The sequence below is a fragment of the Canis lupus genome, chromosome 11 (genome assembly GCF_003254725.2).
Source record: "Canis lupus dingo isolate Sandy chromosome 11, ASM325472v2, whole genome shotgun sequence".
NCBI lineage: Eukaryota > Metazoa > Chordata > Mammalia > Carnivora > Canidae > Canis > Canis lupus.
The window spans coordinates 73,639,903-73,660,421 of NC_064253.1; the positions used below are offsets into that span (position 1 = coordinate 73,639,903).

The 20,519-nt window shown below is 42.1% G+C and overlaps 1 protein-coding gene across 5 annotated transcripts in view; it reads left to right on the forward strand.

Annotated features, from left to right (window-relative positions):
• Positions 1-20,519, forward strand: part of CNTRL (centriolin) — a 78,471-nt gene that overhangs the window by 35,319 nt on the left and 22,633 nt on the right. For 4 of the 5 annotated variants that reach the window (XR_003130253.3, XM_025433287.3, XM_049116434.1 and 1 more), the window contains 12 exons: positions 1,950-2,103; positions 3,373-3,593; positions 6,522-6,698; positions 8,934-9,068; positions 12,527-12,672; positions 13,269-13,476; positions 13,952-14,131; positions 15,933-16,112; positions 16,840-16,956; positions 17,214-17,358; positions 18,027-18,175; positions 19,741-19,930. Coding sequence is in view for 4 of the 5 variants with exons in the window: in XM_025433287.3 (XP_025289072.1) it covers positions 1,950-2,103; positions 3,373-3,593; positions 6,522-6,698; positions 8,934-9,068; positions 12,527-12,672; positions 13,269-13,476; positions 13,952-14,131; positions 15,933-16,112; positions 16,840-16,956; positions 17,214-17,358; positions 18,027-18,175; positions 19,741-19,930 (2,002 nt within the window). In the remaining variant the exon portion in view is untranslated. Of the gene's footprint in view, positions 1-145; positions 287-1,949; positions 2,104-3,372; positions 3,594-6,521; positions 6,699-8,933; positions 9,069-12,526; positions 12,673-13,268; positions 13,477-13,951; positions 14,132-15,932; positions 16,113-16,839; positions 16,957-17,213; positions 17,359-18,026; positions 18,176-19,740; positions 19,931-20,519 lie in introns of those variants that run through there. The other variant, XM_025433290.3, reaches the window with a different exon arrangement.

Genomic DNA, 20,519 nt, shown 5'->3' on the forward strand with positions numbered 1-20,519 from the left:
CGGCGCGAAGGTGCAGCGTGATTGGCCCTGGGGCCGCCCTGTTGTGATTTAAAGCTGGGGGCGGGGCCTGGGCCGGAGGCTGCGGTGATTGGGCGCGGGGCTCGCTGCGCGGGGGGCGGGGGCGCCGGGGGGGGGGCCGGGGGCGGGGGCAGGGGTGGGGGCGCCGGGGTCCCCGCGGCCGGGAGGGAAGCGCACGTGGGGTTGAGGCCGAGCTCCGGCGCTCCGCCCTCGGCCTCCCGGTCCTACGGCTCGGGCTCGGCTTTAACGGGACAAGTCGTGAGTTGAGGTATGGCGCTTTTCTCTCTCGTGCAAGATCGTTGAGAGGAGGAGGAGCCGCGATGGGAGTTCCTGCTCGAGGGCTCGTGGAAACCGCACCGGGCGCCTGTGCTCCGGGCGCCGCCGCGAGCCTCTTGCCCTGCGTGTGGAGGGATCTCAGTGGACTTTCTGGCCGTGATCTTAAAGGCTTGTGGGTAGAGACGTGAATGCAGGATTTTTTTAAAAAAATTCTTTTGCGAGCCATAAAAATCCTAAACTTACGTAGGATTTAAGCTGTTCTCTGCAGTTGCCGTCACAGAAAGGTTTCAGTCGGGTATTTGGGGACGGCAGGGAGGGAAGAGTCTTGAAAATCCCATCGAGGTTTACGGTAGTAAAACAAAAATGTCCCGAGCCGACTGCCACTCACTTGTTTCTTAAAAATGAAGGGACTTTTCTTTCTTGTCTTTGAAGGCAGCGGAACATCCAGAATGTTCTTTTTTAACCAAACAGGTATTAACTTGAGAGCCTGGAGTGGGTTCTGACCCTGATAGAGGGTCTCTCCTGACGGCTTCCTGCTCCTGTTGGGTCCGCTGATCCTGCGGGGGCAAACTCGAGCCACGGGGGACACCTGGACAGGCCATTGGTGGACCTGAGATGCCGTTTTCTCGTGTGAAAGGGAGGGTGTTTCCCCCTGAGCACCCCTGAAAATACAATCTAATCTTTTCAGTTTACAGTAGCTCTGGAGTGCGGGGCCGTCACGGTGTGAGTGGGTGTGTGTGAGTGTGGGAAGCTCCAGCGTGCTGCCCGGGGCCCTGCGCCTTGAGAATCGCTGGGCTGAGCGGCCTTGGAGGTCTTCTCAGCCCCAGTTCATCAAACCAAAAAGTAAAATGCTTCTTTGTATAAGGAATTGAAAATAAACCTCAATTCCATGTATTTTTTTGACATCACTATTTTTCCCTAAGAAACCTTTTTTGTTAAAGTACATTTAATGTGCTTTTTTGATTTAAAAGGTAGAACTATTGTAAATATTCTTAATATTAAAAATACTTATAAAAAAATCTGCTATGATCCTTCCACCCAGATATAATTCATGTTAGCATTTTGGAATATAGTCATTTTTTTTATGGGTGTGTGTGTGTATGCATATATATAAAATTAACTTTTTTGAAATCTTGTTAAAAGATACTCTTAAAAAAATACTTTATTTCTTTATAAATGAGATACAGAGAGAGAGGCAGGGACACAGGCAGAGGGAGAAGCAGGCTCCCTGTGGGGAGACCAATGTGGGACTCGATCCCAGGACCCCACGGTCACGCCCTGAGCCAAAGGCAATGCCTCAACTGCTGAGCCGCCAAGCCACCCGGGAGCCCCTAAAAGACGCATTTTAACTCAGTGCAAAGAACACTGAAGTTGGCTACTTTACCAAGTAGGCATGCCCTTGGAAAAGTAATTTAATCTCCTTGATTTTCCGTTTGCATATCTATGAAATGGAGAGGATTTCCAGATCAAGTTATCATGAGGTTTAAATGAAAACTACTTGTGTGAAAACAACACGGGGCGACACAGACTTAAATTGTTACATTTTATTTTTCATTATTCCTTTAGAAATGTTAAGCATTATTATTTTTTTTAAAAAAATGTTTCAGGGGCTCAGTATTTTGTTGATTTTTTTTTGTTTTTTTTTTTTAATTCAGTGCCATATGAAGGCTCAGAAAAGAGGTAAAGAACAACAACTTGACATTATGAACAAGCAGTACAAACAGCTTGAAAGCCGTTTGGATGAGATACTTTCTAGAATTGCCAAAGAAACTGAAGAGATTAAGGACCTTGAAGAACAGCTTACTGAAGGTGAGAATTTAGGTATAATTTAAGGTAAATCAGTATTTAAATTTAAAGATTTAAGATGCTTCAGTATTAACAAAAGACAAATGACACCCAGGCAGGCATTAATCCAGTTATTATCTGAATATGCTTCAGCTGTTTGTACTAATGTTTGATAGGGAAATATTTGCAGAATACCCAAAACTTGACCAAAAGTAAAACATTTTTTCAATTTTGATATTGTTGCATCCATTTCCCAATAAGTCAGGTCATTGCATTCAGTAGACAAGAAGCCAGTACATGATCATGATAAGCTCTGGCATGTCATTGTCTTCTTCCAAAACACATAATCCTTTCAGGAACAAAGAGCCCATTGACACCAGGGTGTTCAGTGCCTAGTTCTAAGAGTGTAGAAAGAATTTTAGGATCTACATTTGCAATGCAGATTTAGATTGTGACGTTGCTTTACTAGTGGAAGAGGAAGATAATATAGATTGTGGTGGTGAAGGCCTAAGATGGGGTAAAAAGAGCCCAATTCCTGTTTTGCTATTATCAGCTGTGTGACCTGGGACAAGATATTTCTATCTCGATCATTAGTTGTTGGGAAGATCTTTAAAAACAACAACAACAAACTTTTGTGTATTTGAGAGAGAACATGAGCAGGAGAGGAGCGGAGGGAGAAGCAGACTCCCACTGAGCACGGAACCTGACATGGGATGGGGCTCAGTTCCAGAACCTTGGGATCATGACCCAAGCTGAAGGCAGATGCTTACCCAGCTGAGCCACTCAGGTGTGCCCCCTTTGTTGGGAAGATTAAATGAAGTGGTGGTCATGAAGTGCCTGGCTCATAGTAGGTACCCAATATATGGTTGGTTGGTTTTTCAAGTTACATGTTTATGCCACCAGTCTTGGATTCATCTTGTATATTGAGTGGTTTTATGTATCTAGTAACAAGGACTCACAGTTTTGTTGAACATTTTTCATTATTTGGCAGTTTATTTGGACAAGTTTCATTATTTTAAACTTCTTGTAGCCTGAATTTATCATTTTATAGGTAATGCCTGCTGAATATACTGTTTTTATGGGATAGCTAGTTAATACTACTGTACTATAGATAATACAGGGAAAGACTATCATATCTTGAAAAAGAAAAACCAGATGGTACAAAAGTAATTGAAAGCTTAGAATTTCTTTCTTAGCCAGTAACAAATAACTAGGAGACTAATGCGGTCATTAAATATCTTGAAAGCGTTTTCTTATAAAAGTTATCACTTTGCCTTTTTTCATTTTGATTAGGACAAATAGCCGCAAACGAAGCCCTGAAGAAGGACTTAGAAAGTGTCATCAGTGGGTTGCAAGAATACCTGGAGACTGTCAAAGGTCAGGCCCGTCAGGCCCAGAATGAGTGCAGAAAGCTACAGGATGAGAAGGAGACATTGCTGCAGAGATTGAGTGAGGTCGAGCAGGAGAGGGACCAACTGGAAATAGTGGCCATAGATGCAGAAAATATGAGGAAGGTATGATTTATTTCTTTTTGCCTGTATCCGCAGCCTCAGAAGTAGGTGATGTCCAAATTAACTTAGTTAAGGAAGTTACCAACTGTGTAATTTGAAGTGACAAAGAGTATTAATGGCTATTTTATGGGTTTTTTCTCTTTTATTGTGAAACACTTGGAATCATTTTTTTTTTTTTTGCCTTCACTCTAAAAAGGAAGGTTATTTTGAGTTTCTATCCCTGAAAGCCGTTGTTATCAAAGAACTCTAAAAAATATGACACTGTGTAGCTATTACCGTTGCCATATTAAGTGTTCATACTTTGTTATTTGTGCAGCAAAATTAAACACAGCATAATTTTCTCATTCTTGTTGTTATTCACAATTTTAACTTTATTTTATAAAACAAAACATAGTGTTCTAAATTATATACACCCTTCCATACCTGGCTTGTTGCCATTCGTTTAGAGATTTCACTTGATCTGTTTTAGTTGTTTGACAAACTTTATCAGACATGAGAACCCAGATTCCCAATTTTAATCCCTAGTAGGATTTGCTCTAGAAGTTTGAATTCATACATTTAATATTATGAAAGTTTTCAGGCAGATAAAGATGTCAAAAATTCTATTCAATGCCATGTACTCTGTACTCAGCTTAAGAAATAAAATATTGCAGATATATATGAAACCCTCTGAACACCTCCATACAGAGGCAATAGAATCTTGAATATAGTCATTTTTCTGCATCTCTTTTCTTAAATATGCAGCCATCCATAAGCAATATGTAGCATTGCTTTGCATAATTTTAAGATTTATATAAAAGATATCATAGTGTGCATATTCTTTGGCCCACTTGTTTTTCTTCCTTCCTATTTATGTTTTGGGGAATTATATACATTGATACGTATAGCTCTAGTTTGCTTATTTTTATCAGTGTATATAGCATTCCATTATAGGTACTTACAGCTTTTTCATTATCCTCTTGGAGGACATTTAGGGTGGTTTCTGGTCCTTGGCTATTATGGTGTTGAGTGTAACATCTTTGCATATATCTTGAGCATGGGGACTATGTTCAAGATTGGAACTGTGAGTCAGAGGGTATGTGTCCCCCTCAGCTTCACTGGACATTATCAGATTACCAGCCATAGTGACTCAGTCAGTTTCTACTCCAACCAGCAATGCTAGTGTTATCCAACTTTTAATTTATTTTTAAGCTTCTATTTTGAAATAATTTTAAATTTACTGGAGAGTTGCAAGAATAATACAAATAAGGCTGTACTAAACCTTCAGAGCCATCAGTTAATATTTTGCTACACTTGTTATATAAATTTTTTTTCTAACCATTTGAGATTTAGTTGTAGACATCACCCTCCTTGGCTCCTATATATTTCATCATGTGTTTCCTAGGAACAGGAACATTTTCTAACATGGAGTATCTAACACAGAATAATTAGCACATTGTGGAAATTTAGCATTTTGTCAGTCTTAGCGTTTGCCAGTCTGCTGAATTTGAAATGGTATCTTTTTATTGTGAAAATTTACATTTATAAGGAAAGTTAAAAGAATAGTTCAGTGAATGTGGGCTAAGATTCAAAAAATATTTTGCTGTATTTTTTTCTCTTGAGTTATTTGAAAGTTACAAACATCAACACATCATCCTTTAAGTATACCGTCTCTTAAAAATCAAGACGTTTTCCTGTATCATTGCAATGCCATTATTATACCTAGAAAAATTAATAATAATTCTCTAATGTTATCTAATATCTGAACCGTATTCAAGTTTTCTCAGTTGTGCAAAGAATGTCTTTTATAGCTGTGTGTGTAGAGACCAGGCTAGTAGTCCTATAGAGTGTCCCACATTCTGAATTTGTCTGTTGTTTTCTCATGATTTGTGTAGCTTGTTCCTCTGTGCTCCATGTAAACTCCTATCTTGTTACAACTGCATTTTCCCTTCATCACTGAAGAGATTGGACACCTTCCCTTTGCTATCCAGGCTTCCTCTTCAGTGAATTCCCTATTCATATTTTGTGTCCATTTTTCTATTGGATTGTCTGGTTTTTTTTTTCTCTTAATGATTTGTGGGCATTCTTGATGTATTCTGGACCTTTGTTGTTTATAAGTAGAGTTTGCATTTTGCACAAGTAACCCAAATAATTGAGATCCCAAGTAGTCTTTGGATCACCCCCTGAGAAACTCTTCTGTGGAAGTTCTCATCACAAAATCCTCCTCTTTAGAATAGTTTGATCTAATTCTACAAGATCCCAAATAAATAGATAGAAGCTGTAATGTTTAATCATAAAACACAGATGGGCTAAAATGAATTAGAACTTTGGTATATTAATCAATGTGTACTTCTGTTCTTGTCAGCACTCATGCCAGTTACTGTATCAACTTTAATTAGAGAGTGCTAATTGCATTTTGTTCTTCTAATAAGTGAACTTGCTGTGGTTTAATAGAGTATGGACTTTGGAGTCAGAGATCTGGGCTCATGTCCTATCTTTTTAGCTACACAGCCCTGTGCAATTATTAGATGTTTATTCTCCAGTTCCTCTTTTGTAAAACAGGGATAATACCGTGCCTTACACAGTTGCTGTGAAGATACAATGAATGAATAAATGTTTTCACATTTATTCTGATGGAAATAGGCCTTACATTTTATCCACCCCCCCCCCCTTTCTTCTTACATATTCAGACACAAAGTGTCACACAGCTGGTTACTTTGGAAAACATGTTGGTAGCTTACTGATTTTTCTGATTACATTTAGTCAGGATTTTTGTTTTCCAACCTGGATATGCACAGCCTGCAGCTTCATTGTATTGCTAAATGAAAACTTTCTGTGCCGGACCAGCATTGGCTGGCCATTTGGTTCACAGTGCTCAGGTTACTTATAAAAACTTACAGATGCTTATGCACAATTGGGAGGGTTCCATAAAAACGTACTGAATCCTTCCAGGAGCTCGCAGAACTGGAGAATGCCCTCCAGGAGCAGCATGAGGTGAATATATCTCTGCAGCAGACCCAGGGAGATCTCAGTGCCTATGAGGCTGAGCTAGAGGCTCAGCTGAAAATACGGGATGCTGAAGCCAACCAGCTCAAGGAGGAGTTGGAAAAACTTAGAAGGTTGAGCCAGGTAAGTAGGAGTATAAAGCCATCTAGAATCCAAGGCCTGTGGCCTTAAACATATCAGCCTTTCTTTAATGTAATGTAAGATGAAACATTTTCTAATATAATGTATGTAGAATGATGGGAAGAGTACATTTTTGGAGTCAGCTGTTCTGAGTTCAAATACTACCCCTGTCTGAGCTGCCGAGCATGCAAATCACTTCATAGCTCCTGAGCCTCTGAAGTACCTCCTTCTTTAAAATGGGTTATAGTGAGGATAAGGGAAATACTGGGCATGAAAGCACTTTGCAGTTGGTATTCAATAAATTCTAGTCTTTCTTTCTTAAAACAGGATTAAGAGACCTTTTAAGTTAGTGATATATTTTATTTTAGTACTTTCAATTTTGGTTGGGTAAAGTATCCACTAGTTTAGATTGTACTTGCAAATTAGAGAAATAATTATTCATTCAATAGCCACTGACAGGCCATGGAGAGCCAGATGCTATAGATGCTGCAGTTAACAGCATAGACATGGTCACTGTCCTTGTGGAGCTGGCACTCCAGTAGGTGAGACAGGTGGAGGAGAAAGAGAAGAATAGTGTTCTATAGCTGGGAGGGGTGGTTAGGGAAGAATGCCCTAAAGAAATGTCTCTGCCAAGACTCAGAGGAGGAGTTAGATTTTGCTGTGTAGAAGGAGCAGAGGCTGATAAGGGTAGGGGTAGGGTTCTAAGCAGGGGTGAGGGTTCTAAGCAGACACAAAGAGAAGGAGCATAGTGCATTTGAAGTGCTGAAAGTATGCCTCTTGGATGCCAGGAGCAAGACGAAGAGCAGGGAAGAGGGAGAGAGAGAAAGACAGGGAGGCAGACGGGGCCAGTTACAGCATACTCTTTATCAGATTAAAAATGTAATTTTGTTTATTTTATTAGTCACATGGGCTGCATCTTTCTCCAGGAAGACTATTGTGATCTTCCTCTTGTGCCTGCTGGTAGTCTGGTTTCAGGATCCTACTTCAGTTTTCCTGTAACCTGTGTGCTCCGTCAAAGCATTTTATCGTGTGTATGATAAGCATCAGCTTAGATTTTCCATCTCTCAGAGCACAGCGAATACCCAGATTGCATATGCTTGCTTCTGTTCTTTCAGTGCCTGGCACAGTATGCACTTATCGGATGAAAGTGAAATAAAACGAGATAGTTTGAGTCCCAGGATTGTATGTAAAATAGCATTCATGTGATTAGAAAAGGAAATAAAAGTAGGTCATGCTTATTATAGCAATTATGTTAATTTGTATCCCTTATCAGATATCAAATGACTACCTGACAATTGTCAGGATTATGTTTCTCAAGAGTATAAAGTTTTACAAAACCACAGTTGATAAGATCAGAGTGCAAAAAGAAAGGAAGTTGAGGGAAAACAAAATGACAATAAGTACAGATTTCTAAATAATAGTAAACAAAATTTCTAGATGGCATCTCAATCCAAATGAATAGTCTTTTTTTTTTTTTTTTAAAGTTTTCAAGCTAGCTTTTGCTAGCTTGAAATCTATTATCCTTTGTATTTCCATTGTCCTTCTTTTTCCTCATAAGTCTGGACAAAAATATTATAACAATCTAGCCTTTTCACAGATTGACTTGATATTAAGAAGGACTCTCCCCTTCTTGGGAGAAGCACTACCAGAATTGGCCTTCAAGCCATATAATGAGAGTATGCAGCGTAACAGATCTGTGTGATCTCCAGGTCTCTAATTGGTGTATACTTCAGCTATATGAAATTATTTGTGAAGCTTATTAAATGCAGATATTTGCCCCCCACCCTTCCCTCAAAGCTTCTGGCCCACTGAGTTTAAGATGTAATCTGAGCATCTGCATTATTAACCAGCACACTGAGTGATTTTGATGCAGGTATTTGAGGACCATAGTTGGAGAACTACTGGTCTAAGGGAAGGAAGAGCAGTAACTGTTAGGTCACTCACAGAACTTTTAAAGGTAGGTATTTGGGCCCACCCCTGAGGTTCTAATTTGGTATATCTGATCTGAACTGATTCTAATGGCTATTCTTTCTTAAATATTAATGGTTGAAGGAGGCATGTAAAAAAGATTAACTTAGGCTTTGAAATCTGCGCATACAAGCATAAAACCATGTTATAAAACCATAGCCACCAAGGGATTGTGTGTGTATATAAATTTATTTATGCCTTTTTAGGTTTAAAAAAAAAAAAAAAGTGTTGCTCTTTATGTTTTCATGTTGTTGCTCCCCACGGCAATAGTTAGAACAATCGGCCCTTCAAGCAGAGCTTGAGAAGGAAAAGCAAGCCTTCAAGACTGCTGTCAAAAAAGCCCAGCTCTCAGAAGGAAAGGACCAAGAAAATAGTGAGCTCCGCACACAACTCCAACAGCTGCAGGTAGAGACATGTCTGTTCAGGATATATCCTTACGTACCACACCTGACACCCTAACGTACTGCTCTCTTTAGTCAGACACTTAACAACCTACTCCAACCTGTAGTAGGCGACTAGAATTTATTAGAAACGAAAGATTATGGGTGGGATGTTACCAAAGCCTCTGTTCTCTTGTGAGCCCATCGCTGTAGGATTAACACACACATATCCTGTGTGGTGTTCGGTGGTGTGAAGAGGTGAAGCCAGTGTCGGGAGTATACCACCAGGACTGTGGGAGTTCACAGGTAAAAGCAGTACCTGACAGTTCTCCAAGAAGCAGATTTATCACCCTGCTGGGCTAAAGGATCAGATTAATGCATTCTTCTTCCACTGAAATATCTTTGTAATTATCCAGAAATTTAACTAGAGTGAGTTGCAGAACTTTTTAACTGTAAACGTTTTTCACAGACACCTTCTCAGAAAGGATGCTATTAAAAATACAGTCATGGGGCCCCTGGATGGCTCAGTCGAATGAGTGTCCAACTCTTGGTTTTAGCTCAGGTCATGATCTCAGGATCATGATATCAAGCCTCGTGTCGCATCGGGCTCCCCACTTAGTGGGGAGTCTGCTTCCCCTCTCCTTTTGCCCTGCTCCCCAACTCGTGTGTTGTTCTCTATCTCCTCTCTCTCTTCTCTCTCTTTTTCTCAAATAAGTCTTTAAAAAAAAAAAAATTAAAATGCAGTCATTTTGCATCTGTGGGGGTTTGCTTTGGTGGAGTATTTTTACTGCCACTGTCACAATAATCTGCCTAACAAGCTGCCAGAGAAGCAGGTGGATAGGATTTTCCAGATAATTAAACTCTCAGAGAGCACAGATGTCTGAACAAACAAGTACCTGGATCAACACTCGGGTCTCCAAATCTGTGAGGCCAAAGGCCACTTGGCTGACTGAGGTGGCATGTGTTATACTTCACCAGCAATAAAGGGGCAGCGTCCTGTGGTTTTAGGGAAGCCTTAAATGCAAGGGGGTTGTAACAAATAAGACTAATAAACTCACCGAACTTCTCTCAATATTTTTTTCCTCAAAGTTTAAGGAAATGTAATAACCTAGAATTTAATTTTTACTGCTACCAGCTTAATTTCTGAAGCAAGTATCATAAAGGATGTAGAGATTTTCCATTCTTGTTTGACTTATGTGTCAGGTGTTCAATAGATTACTATTTTTTATTTTTACTATGGAAATTTTCAAGTAATCACAAAAACAGACTAGTCTTACATCCTTTTGTTTACACTGCTTAAACAACGCATCAGCATTGTGCCATTCTTGGTTCCATCAGTCCATGTGGTTTTTTTGCTGGAATACTTCAAAAGAAAATCTCATACATCTTTATACTTCAGTATCTATCTCTTAAAGAAAAGGACTGAAACGTTGTCTTCGGTGGCCTTCTCTTCCAAGTTAGAAACTGAAGTCCGCTTTCCAGAACATTAGCCCATGCTGTGAGACTGCCTTACTTGGAACTAGGTCCTTGGCCTACTAACCTCCTGATGACAGAGTTAAGGTGAAACTCACTCAGTGTTTGTCTCTTGTCAGAAAATCCTTTAGCTGCAATGGACCAAACCTACTAACTAATACCAGCTCAAGAAGGGAGACGGAGCTGCTCTGTCAGCCATTCAGGAGCTGCACGGCTCTCTCGTTTCTCCTCCTCTGTGTCTGGGGCGTTGTATTTGCCACATGGACTCCAGCCCTGAGCTGACGTATCTTTACAAGGGCTGCTCTTACAAACCTGACATACTGGGTCTTGGTCCAGGTTTTAGAGAGACTGAAAACTTGTTTTCTGGCAAGTCAGCAGATTGTCTGGCCCTGGGTCAGATCACCTGTGGCCGAGATTAGATAGTGGTACAAATATGGGCATCTCAGGGCGGTGGGCAGGACATTTTACAGATGACAGGCTCCAGATGGGTCAGGCAGTTAAACGTGTTTGTTGTAATTCTGAATCTCCATTTTAGCTAAGAGGGTTTCTTTCATTCATGGATTTTGAAGTAAATCACTCACGTGGAATATAGGTATTCAGGGGAATACAATCAGTACCTTAGGATGTAGAAGTATTTTTCTTTACAACTTAGGGTGATTTTAGCGGGTTCTTTTTACTTGAAAGAGGCATTGTGTGAATTTAATTCTTGGATCTAGATATTTGTGTTTGTTAATAGTGAAAATATGCTGGCATATAACAAATACTCCCACAGAGAATTCTCAGCTATTAGAGAAGTTCCAGTATTAGAGGTCCATTTTTAGTTGCTTGGCAGACAGAGTATCATGGCAAAGTAAGTGTTTTGTTTTTGTTTTTAACTTTGAATTCCGGACATTTCAAACACATACAAAAGTAGAATACAAAAACAAATCCTCATGTACATATTACCTGTCTTCAACAGTTATCAGCACATGGCCGATCTTCATCTATAATGCCTGCCATACACTGAATTATTTGGAAATAAATCTGAAAATCTTGGGGCGCCTCGGTGGCTCATTTGGTTAAGTGTCTGCCTTTGGCTCAGGTTATGATCCCAGGGTCCTGGAATGGAGCCCCACATTAGGCTCCCTGCCCCTGGGGAGTCTGCTGCTCCCTCTTCTTCTGCCCCTACCCTGCAACTCATGCCCTCTCTCTCAAATAAATAAAATCATTTTTAAAAATCTGAAAATCTTATTTTATCTGTAAATACTGTAAAACTGCTTTTTTTAAAAAAATGAACAGGTGCCACTTTATATCTTAAAATTATAGTAATTACCTAATATCAAATGCCTTATCATAGGCAAATTTTCAATTATCTCACATGGTTTCGTGTTGTTTCAGAGAGAGAAAAAGAATGCAAAAGTAGGGTGGTGAGGGGGAGGGAGAGAGAGAATCTTAACCAGGCTCCACACTCAACGTGGAGTCCAAATGGGGCCCAATCCCACACCCCTTATTTCTTAGTTTTTACAAGTGTTTGTTGGAATCAGGATCCAAATAAAGTGCACACGTTGTATTTGACTTGACTCTTAAGTCTCTTGTAGTCTACAGTCTGAAGGGTTCCTCCTCCTTTCCCACTTGTTATGTTTTAAAGAAAACCAGGTCTTTGTCCTGTAGAATTTCCTGTATTCTAGATTTTGCTGGTTGCATCTTTTTTGGTATTAATAAATGTTCTTATATCACATATGAAAGCTTATTTAGATTCAAGTTAGTTCTCAGCAAGAAGACATGCATGAGTAGTGTTCATAGGTACTTGTTTTTGTATCCTATCAGGAAACATTGTAATGCCTGGTTCTGTCTTTTGTGACTTTAGATCAGTAGATTCAGATATTGTCAGCCTCAATGGAAAGCATTCTTAAAGAATTGGTAAAAGAAGTTGAATAGAACTATCATATGACAAATACTACAGGCTGTGCATGGGTATGTATTTTAAATTTTGTCTTGGTAACTTTTATCTCATTTCACCACCATCCATAGGATGACAATGACCTATTGAAACAGCAACTTAAAGATTTCCAGAGTCACCTTAACCATGTGGTTGATGGTTTGATTCGTCCAGAAGAAGTGGCAGCTTGTGTGGATGAGCTAAGGAAAAAACTGAAGTCAGGAGCTGGGGAAATGAGGTAATGAAAAATCAGGACCTCCAGGAATTGAGATTGCTGAGTTATGAGGTTCATGGAGGCTCACCTTCCCAAGTTCTGTTAACAGCTGATTTCTTTTGTAAGCGTTCCTGAGTCATATTTTCATGATTGAGACACAAAATTGCTTTATTCATACTACCCATCACTGATTATTATTATTTTTTTTTTACATTTTAAATCTTTCATACTTTTTGGTATTATTTAATTTTAAAAGCAGAAGTTTTAAGAGTAACTTTCTCGAAGGGTCATTGTACGTGGTCAGGAAGTAGAGCCATGTTATGCATTTTAAACAGAAAGTGAATATCAAAACCAAGGCTAATTTAAATATATGAAATGGACCATTATCCTTTGAGCAAACATTGTTAGCCTGTTAGGAGCCTGTGTTTTCAGAGCGACAGCGGTCATTGGATAAAACAGTGACTTGCACTCAGGAGGTGCCGAGATGCTATGTCCTGACACCAGTCCCATTCTGTGCAGCTCTTTTTACTCCTGCACTGCTTCCAGGGTGTTTGCACCCAGCATCTGGCATGAGAAACAAAAGGTCACATTTATAACCATCTTTTCTCCCCCCTTACCAGAATCCATACTCCTTCAGATGTCTTAGGGAAAAGTCTTGCTGACTTGCAGAAGCAATTCAGTGAGATCCTGGCACGCTCCCAGTGGGAAAGACAGGAAGCACAAGTGAGAGAGAGAAAACTCCAGGAGGAAATGGCTCTGCAACAAGAGAAACTGGCGAGCGGACAAGAGGAGTTCAGGCACGCCTGCGAGAGGGCCCTGGAAGCCCGAGTAAGGAGAGGGCGAGAGGCAGCTGGAGGGAAGCGCTTGGTGTGATACTCGTGTTTTCAACAAATTGCAATGCTTCCTTTCCCTTGTAAATACAGTATATTTACTGTTATTTTCATTCTTAACGAGTCAGACTGCCTGTGACTGAAATTCAGCCCTGAATACGGTTACTGATGTCTGTCCGTCTTTGTGGCTGTGTTTTCCTTGGTTTGGAATCAAGTGAGAAATGTTTCCGAGCATGCAGGTAAACAGTGCTGCATTGCTAGAGTGTAGCAGCGTGCCAGAATCTGATTTTTTGGATGTAATTATTTCAATGATGATGTAAACAATAGAATGGATCCTAGAGAATATTCGAGATAAAACCATGCCCTGTAACTGATTAGTACAAGATTTCATTAACACTCATTAGTAAAATGAAATTCTCTAAAAAGTGTTTATTTTGCTTAGAAAACATCTTCAAAACTTGATATCCTCACAGATTAGTTTTGATAAGAGGCAGCACGAAGCAAGAATCCAGCAGTTGGAGAATGAAATTCACTATTTGCAAGAAAATCTAAAAAGTATGGAGGAAATCCAAGGTCTCACAGACCTCCAACTTCAGGAAGCTGATGAAGAGAAGGAGAGAATTCTGGCCCAACTCCGGGAGTTAGAGAAAAAGGTGAGGAAGGCTCAGAAAGCACAACACCCGTGTCTCCGGGCCTGGACCCTGCCCTGAGCGGGCTGACTCGCTGTGCGGGGCCTGACCACGGTCCCCTCTGGCAGCGTCGCTGGCCCAGACGTGAACTGGGGGCAGGGGAATCCGAACACAGGTGGTCAAATCAGGAGCCTGAACCATAGTAAATGAAAACGACAGCTGGCATGTGCGGAGCGACTTTAGGCATTTCAGTGCTAATGACATGAGTCGGTGTCCTCAGAAACCCCCTGCCTAATTGGACACATCCACAGGAAATTACTTTTTAACTCATCGTCTTCCTTTCTAACATGCTGACCTCTCTTTTTGCTTCTCCATCCTACCTCAACCATCTCCTCCCATGGTCACATCCTCAACCCTGTCCAGCTCAGAAATTACACCCACCACCTCTGAAATCCCAAGCTGAAGCATCCCTTGCTGATCATCCACTGCACCCCACCTGACAATTTTTCAACCTCATGGTTATTTCCAGGGCATGAGCCCCACCTTTTCTGTCTGTTAGGCTTTCCTGTGCACCCTCCTCATCATCGCCCAACCTAAATTCCATGGTCCCCCACTATGAGCATTTTTGCAGACGTCCTCAAATCCCTTCTCCTTTTTTCCTGTCTCACTTGCCTGACAAAACTACAGCTATATGCTTTCTTTGGACGGGTACCCATGCTAAGGATTCCTGCAGGCATAGTGGTATCACTGTAATCTCTTGGTCATTAACCTCAAATGGGCAGTATTACCCTTCTCTCTTTTTAGTGAACCATGATCGGTTCACTCTCCCACGCTCCACTGTTTCATGCCTTGTCTCCCCCCACACCTGCCTTCTAGCCTCAGTAAATGACTTGCTTCATACTTGAGTGAGAACCTTTCAGTTTCCAAGTCCTGTTGTGTCCACCCCCAAAAATATATCTGGAACACTGGTCCTTTTTTCTTTTCTGATGCCACCACCCCCATCCAGCCGTCATCTCTCTTCTGGACAACTGGTACAGCTGCCTGACAGATCTCCCACTCCCGCTCTGCTCCACAGAGCCACTAACATGCCCTTTCAAAAACATGTTAGCACCCCCCACCTCCGTCATTTCCCCCCTCTCCGATAACTTCTGTTGTTTTTATGAAAAAGACCCAAATTCTTAAGCCTATGAGGCCCAGCATAATTTGCCTCTAACTCCCTCTTATTCTCACCACGCTCCTTCTTCCAGTACCTCAAAAATGCCAAGTTCTTCTGGCCTTCCCACAGACCATTCCCTCTCCTGGACCATGTTCCTCTACTCTTCTCTCTGACTGCCCCCCTCCCCACCAGTCTACGTCTCTCCTGCTGTTCTTTCAAATAGTACCCTGTTCTATTCCTTGATAGCTAACAACCACCATTTTGGTTATATATTTGAGTGTTTAATATCTGTCTCTCATGAACCCTTTATAGTAGCCCAGTCTGTTTTATTTGCCACTATATGCCCAGTGCCTGCCTCCATGGTCATAAGAGGCTGGACCATCTCTTGGTGATGGTGCCAGGAAATGGTTTTCCAGTGATTGAATGAACCTATGATCACTAAGGTTCTTGACTAAGAAGACTGATTTCGTTCTAAGTTTACCATACAATTTTGAGTTGATTTTATTCTTTCACTCTGTGAATATTTATGGAGAACCTACTTTATACCAGGTATTATTCTAGGCACGAGCCGGGGAGCAGTGAACAGAGTCCCTGCCCTCATGGAGCTTATGTCTTAATTCATTGCCGCCAAGTGATTCATCTGCTCAATTAACACTTCTTTTGTTTTAGAAGAAACTTGAGGATGCCAAGTCTCAGGAGCAGTTTCTTGGATTAGATAGAGAATTGAAGAAGCTAAAGAAAGCTGTGGCTGCCTCTGATAAGCTGGCCACAGCTGAGCTCACCATTGCCAAAGACCAGCTCAAGTCCCTTCATGGAACTGTGATGAAAATTAACCAGGAGCGAGCAGAGGTGAGTCCACGTGTGCAGAACAAGTTTCCACCAGCACTGTAGCCCCAAAACATAGCCACTTGTATTACTGCATTTTGTTATAGACTGGTTATTTTAGAAACCACTGTAAAGTTGTGTGTTTCCCTTCAGACCTAAGGATTGTATTTCTCCCATCACAGCCCTGCTGCGGGTCTTGCCTTCTTCTGAGCCCCGAAGGGAACCACCAAATGAAACCTACTATCCCCACCTCGAAATGTAGAATTCTGCCTAGGGAGATAGCTGTTGATCCACACCTGAACCAAGGTTTTAAAGGTTTCTGAACCCCAGACTTTTCACCTTGTGCAGTCAGATACTCTGTGACCCCTGGGGCTCTCCTGCCTTCTGACTGAAATGCCTTATATAACAGTTTGAAAGGGGCAGATGCTCATGAGATTAAGACAATAGATAATAGAGAAAATCTAATGAGAGTCCAGAAAGACATCAGTCGTGGAAGACTCTGGAATAGTGAAGAAAAAGTCAGCTCTTGCCTAACTGATGGAGCCCCCTGCCCACCTGGGCCCCTTGAGGGGTGGAGTAATCTGCCAGTGATGGGAACAGCACAGGACAAGGTGGGACCCGGTGCCACACACGTGGGGTAGTCAGGCTGGCGATGGGACGAGAACAGAGGCGTCCGTCTGAGAGGAAGAGAGAAATGAAGAAGACAGTGAATGATGGCAGTGCTGCCTTTCTCCTACCTCTGTCCCAGTAGGAGCTGCAGGAGACGGAGAGGTTCAGCAGAAAGGCAGCACAAGCAGCTAGGGATCTGATCCGAGCAGAAGCGGAGATTGAACTCCTGCAGAAGCTTCTCAGAGATAAAGAGGAGCAGGTCAGTGCTGGTACTCTGCGATCTCCTTTTTGGGCCTGTATCGGTTCCTAAAAGACAAAAGTAGTGGACGTGACCACTCAAGAGAATTTGGAAGTGTAATCAGTCCTCTCCTGCGTTCTGGGCAAGGGGTGATGTGGCATCCTTACCTCCCTAAAGTGTAGGTAAAAGTTCTAGAAGTACTAAAACAAGTTGGAAGGATAAGGGTGTCTGGGAAAGAATGTTCATGGGCAACTTTGTGTATGTGATTTTTTTAATAGTTTCGAAATGAGATTGAGAAAGTAGATGTCGGCTCTGGAGGAGCAAAGTCACAGATGCTGGAGATGGAGAAACTAAATGAGACAATGGAGAGGCAAAGAACAGAGATTGCTAGGCTGAGGAATTTACTAGACCTCACCGGGGCTGGTAAAGTATTGGGCTTTGATTTGGGTATCGGTTTTAAAAACAGTTGTTCTGGGGCGCCTGGGTGGCTCAGTCAGTTAAGCATCTTCCTTCATCTCAGGCCATGATCCCAGGGTCCTGAGATCAAGTCCCATGTTGGGCTCCCTGCTCAGCGGGGAGTCTGCTTCTCCCTCTCCTCCTATTTGTGTTCTCTGTCAAATAAAAAAAATAACAATAAATAAGTAAAATAAATAACAGTTCAGATTGTGTTAAAAAAAATCATTGTTTTTTTTTCTCACCTTAGCAAATTTATTTAACTGTGATCAGTTCCATGCTTGATTTACAGAGTTGTCATAATTAGCTTAATGAATAAAAGCAAATAATTTTAAAAACATTTTATGTAAGTGAAATATTAAGGAACTTGATTACAGTGAGACAAGAGATCTTTGAATTTTCAAAAGGAATAATGTTTACAAACCAGTTTTCTCTGGCTCACTTTATAGATGAATAACAGAGGGTTATGTTTATCCTTTTTAAGTGTTAGCAAAAACATTACCATGGGATGGGCTGAAAAGACACCTTTGAGTTGCTGATCGAAGTCGTTGGCTGTCACAGAATCACTTGTGTATGTTGGGAGAGGAGGGAAGTAGATGATTTCATGCCCAGTTTCACAGAATGGCTTCCCTTTGCAGATAACAAAGGAAACTTTGAAAATGTTTTGGAAGAAATTGCTGAACTTCGACGTGAAGTTTCTCATCAGAATGATTACATCAGCAGCATGACAGATCCTTTCAAAAGACGAGGCTATTGGTACTTTATGCCACCACCATCATCATCAAAAGTAGGAAGTCTGTGATGCTGGGAGTGTATTCTGAATTTTCTTGAAGGAAATGTGACAATATTCTCCCAATTTGTGAAGAAGGTGTCAAGAGCAATATGTCTAGATTAAGCCATGCATTGAGTTTCTTAAGTGTTTCTAATATTTGAGATGAAAATAGGGTCTTCTCAGGAATATTGCCATTGCCCACTCATGGTCAGATAGTATGTCATGGGTCCCTGATAGAAGATCCTGCAAAGGGATAAGGTGATGGGCGCAGAGGGCCTGTTGGAAATGGTTATAAAATTGTGCAGAGGCTAACAGAAAATGGGGCCCCTGGATTTCATTTGATTTTAGCCAACCTTTCATCTTGTGTTCACTGAAATCTAAGTCAGGTGCTACATGGGGTGCCATGATAAATGGTTTAGCCCTTGCTCTCAAAGACATTACAACACTGTTGTCATTACAACAGTGGCATGCACATGATGACAGTCTTGATCTTTGTGCTCTGCTTATAGAGAAGTGTTAGGGATTCCTCCCATGGGGAAGTTGAGGAAAGAAGACTTCACACACCGTCATGAAGTCAGCACTTAGCGCTCAAGGCATGGGCTTTTAGAAGGGAGGAAATGTGTGGAAGGGGGGAGTTGGTTTAGCTGTGGTGAGTCGCCGTGTGGGGCTGGATGGTTGGATGGGAATGGTGAAAGGTGAGTCTGGAAAAGTAGATTGGGCTCATGCTTTTGAAAAGGGCCTCACAATCTCTTGCAGTGACCTGAGGAAGCCTTGGGAACCAAGGCTGTGTGTAAATGTGATCAGAGCCAGAGTGTAGGAAGGATGATTGGGCTGAGTGTGGGGGCCTGACTTGCAGCAGGTGAACTCGGGGTGGTGGGGGTGGGGACGTGGAGCTGTATTAACTCATTCCCTGAGGGACAGCACCTGGAGCTGGATGTGCGGGAGACAAAAAGTCAGGGGCTTGGGGCTTGAAGGTGGTAAGAGAGGAGAGGACGGTAAATGGCCCGCATCCAGAACGGAGGGGCAGGGTGTGACATGCTGCTAGAATCAGCTGACAGGCAGCAGCCAGGGAGAAGTGACTCTGACACACTAGGATCCCAGGGCTGTGTAGACTTAACCAGAATCCACACATCCTTGACAACCAGGGCTGGAGGGGGAAGCTGTGGAGGCTAGATGTTGTAACATTGTAAGGCTGAGCTGGCAAGGGTCTGGAAAGTAGACCTATTTATGACTGGGAAGGAAGGAGGGGAGCAGAGTAGAGCTTTGCAGCCACACCAGGCTCCCAGGACAAGAGCCTGATAATACCCCAGATGGCCTTGGAAATTCACTTCATGGGTTGACCATCAGGGTCCAGGCAAAAGAGGGAATCCACCAGGAAAGACGAGAACTGGCGAAGAGAGGCTGACACTCAGGCAGTTTACCTGAGACTGTAATCGTGTCTTGCTTCTGTCTGAAAAATGAGAATTCCGATCTAGGACAGGAAACTAGTTCTTTCTCAACTTTGTTCTAGACTTTGGCATTTCTCCAGCTCAGCCTATTCATTTCAAATAAGTAAGGGGCTCTTCTCTCATTTATTTTAGGTTTCCAGCCACAGTTCCCAGGCCACCAAGGACTCTGGTGTTGGCCTAAAGTACACAGCCTCCACTCCGGTTAGAAAACCACATCGTGGACGGCAGGATGGAAAGGAGAACAGTGGGCCTCCACCTGCCTCAGGATACTGGGTGTATTCTCCTATCAGGAGTGGGTTACATAAATCGTTCTCAAATAGAGGTAAGTTAAATCACGGGAGGGAAGTTGCGTTTCTCATTTATTGGTTGCCTGAAATCCATAAGACACAGTCCAGGCTCCTTAGCTGGCTCTGCAAGGCCCTCCTTGCTGTGGCCTTGGCTAGTGCCCTCTTGTCTCCCCTCCCATTACTGTCCTGCAGGTCAGCCGTCCAGCATCCTAAGATACCCATAGCATGCCATGTTCCTCTTACCTCCAGAAGGTACACCTCTAGGTTTTAAACCTTGTGTTTGGAATGTGCTTCTAACTTCCTCTCCCAAACCTATTCCTGCTCAACCTTCAACAAGACTCAGGGCCTCAAACAGCACTCCTCTATGGAGCCGCCTTCTGCCCCGCTTGACCCAGGCCACCTGAGTGGCTTCTTCTTCACCTGCACTCCTGGAGCAAGGCAGGTGCTTACATCCTTGTATCGCGGCATCGATTAGCTTGACTAGAATGAAGTGTTATAGGTCCATCTTCTAAAGCTCCAGGAGGAAGAGTCACCCTTGAAGTGAATCCTAGCTCTTTCACTATGTTGCTGTGTGATCTTAGGCAAATTATCTCGCTCCTCTGAAAGTGTTGAGTGTAAAATAGG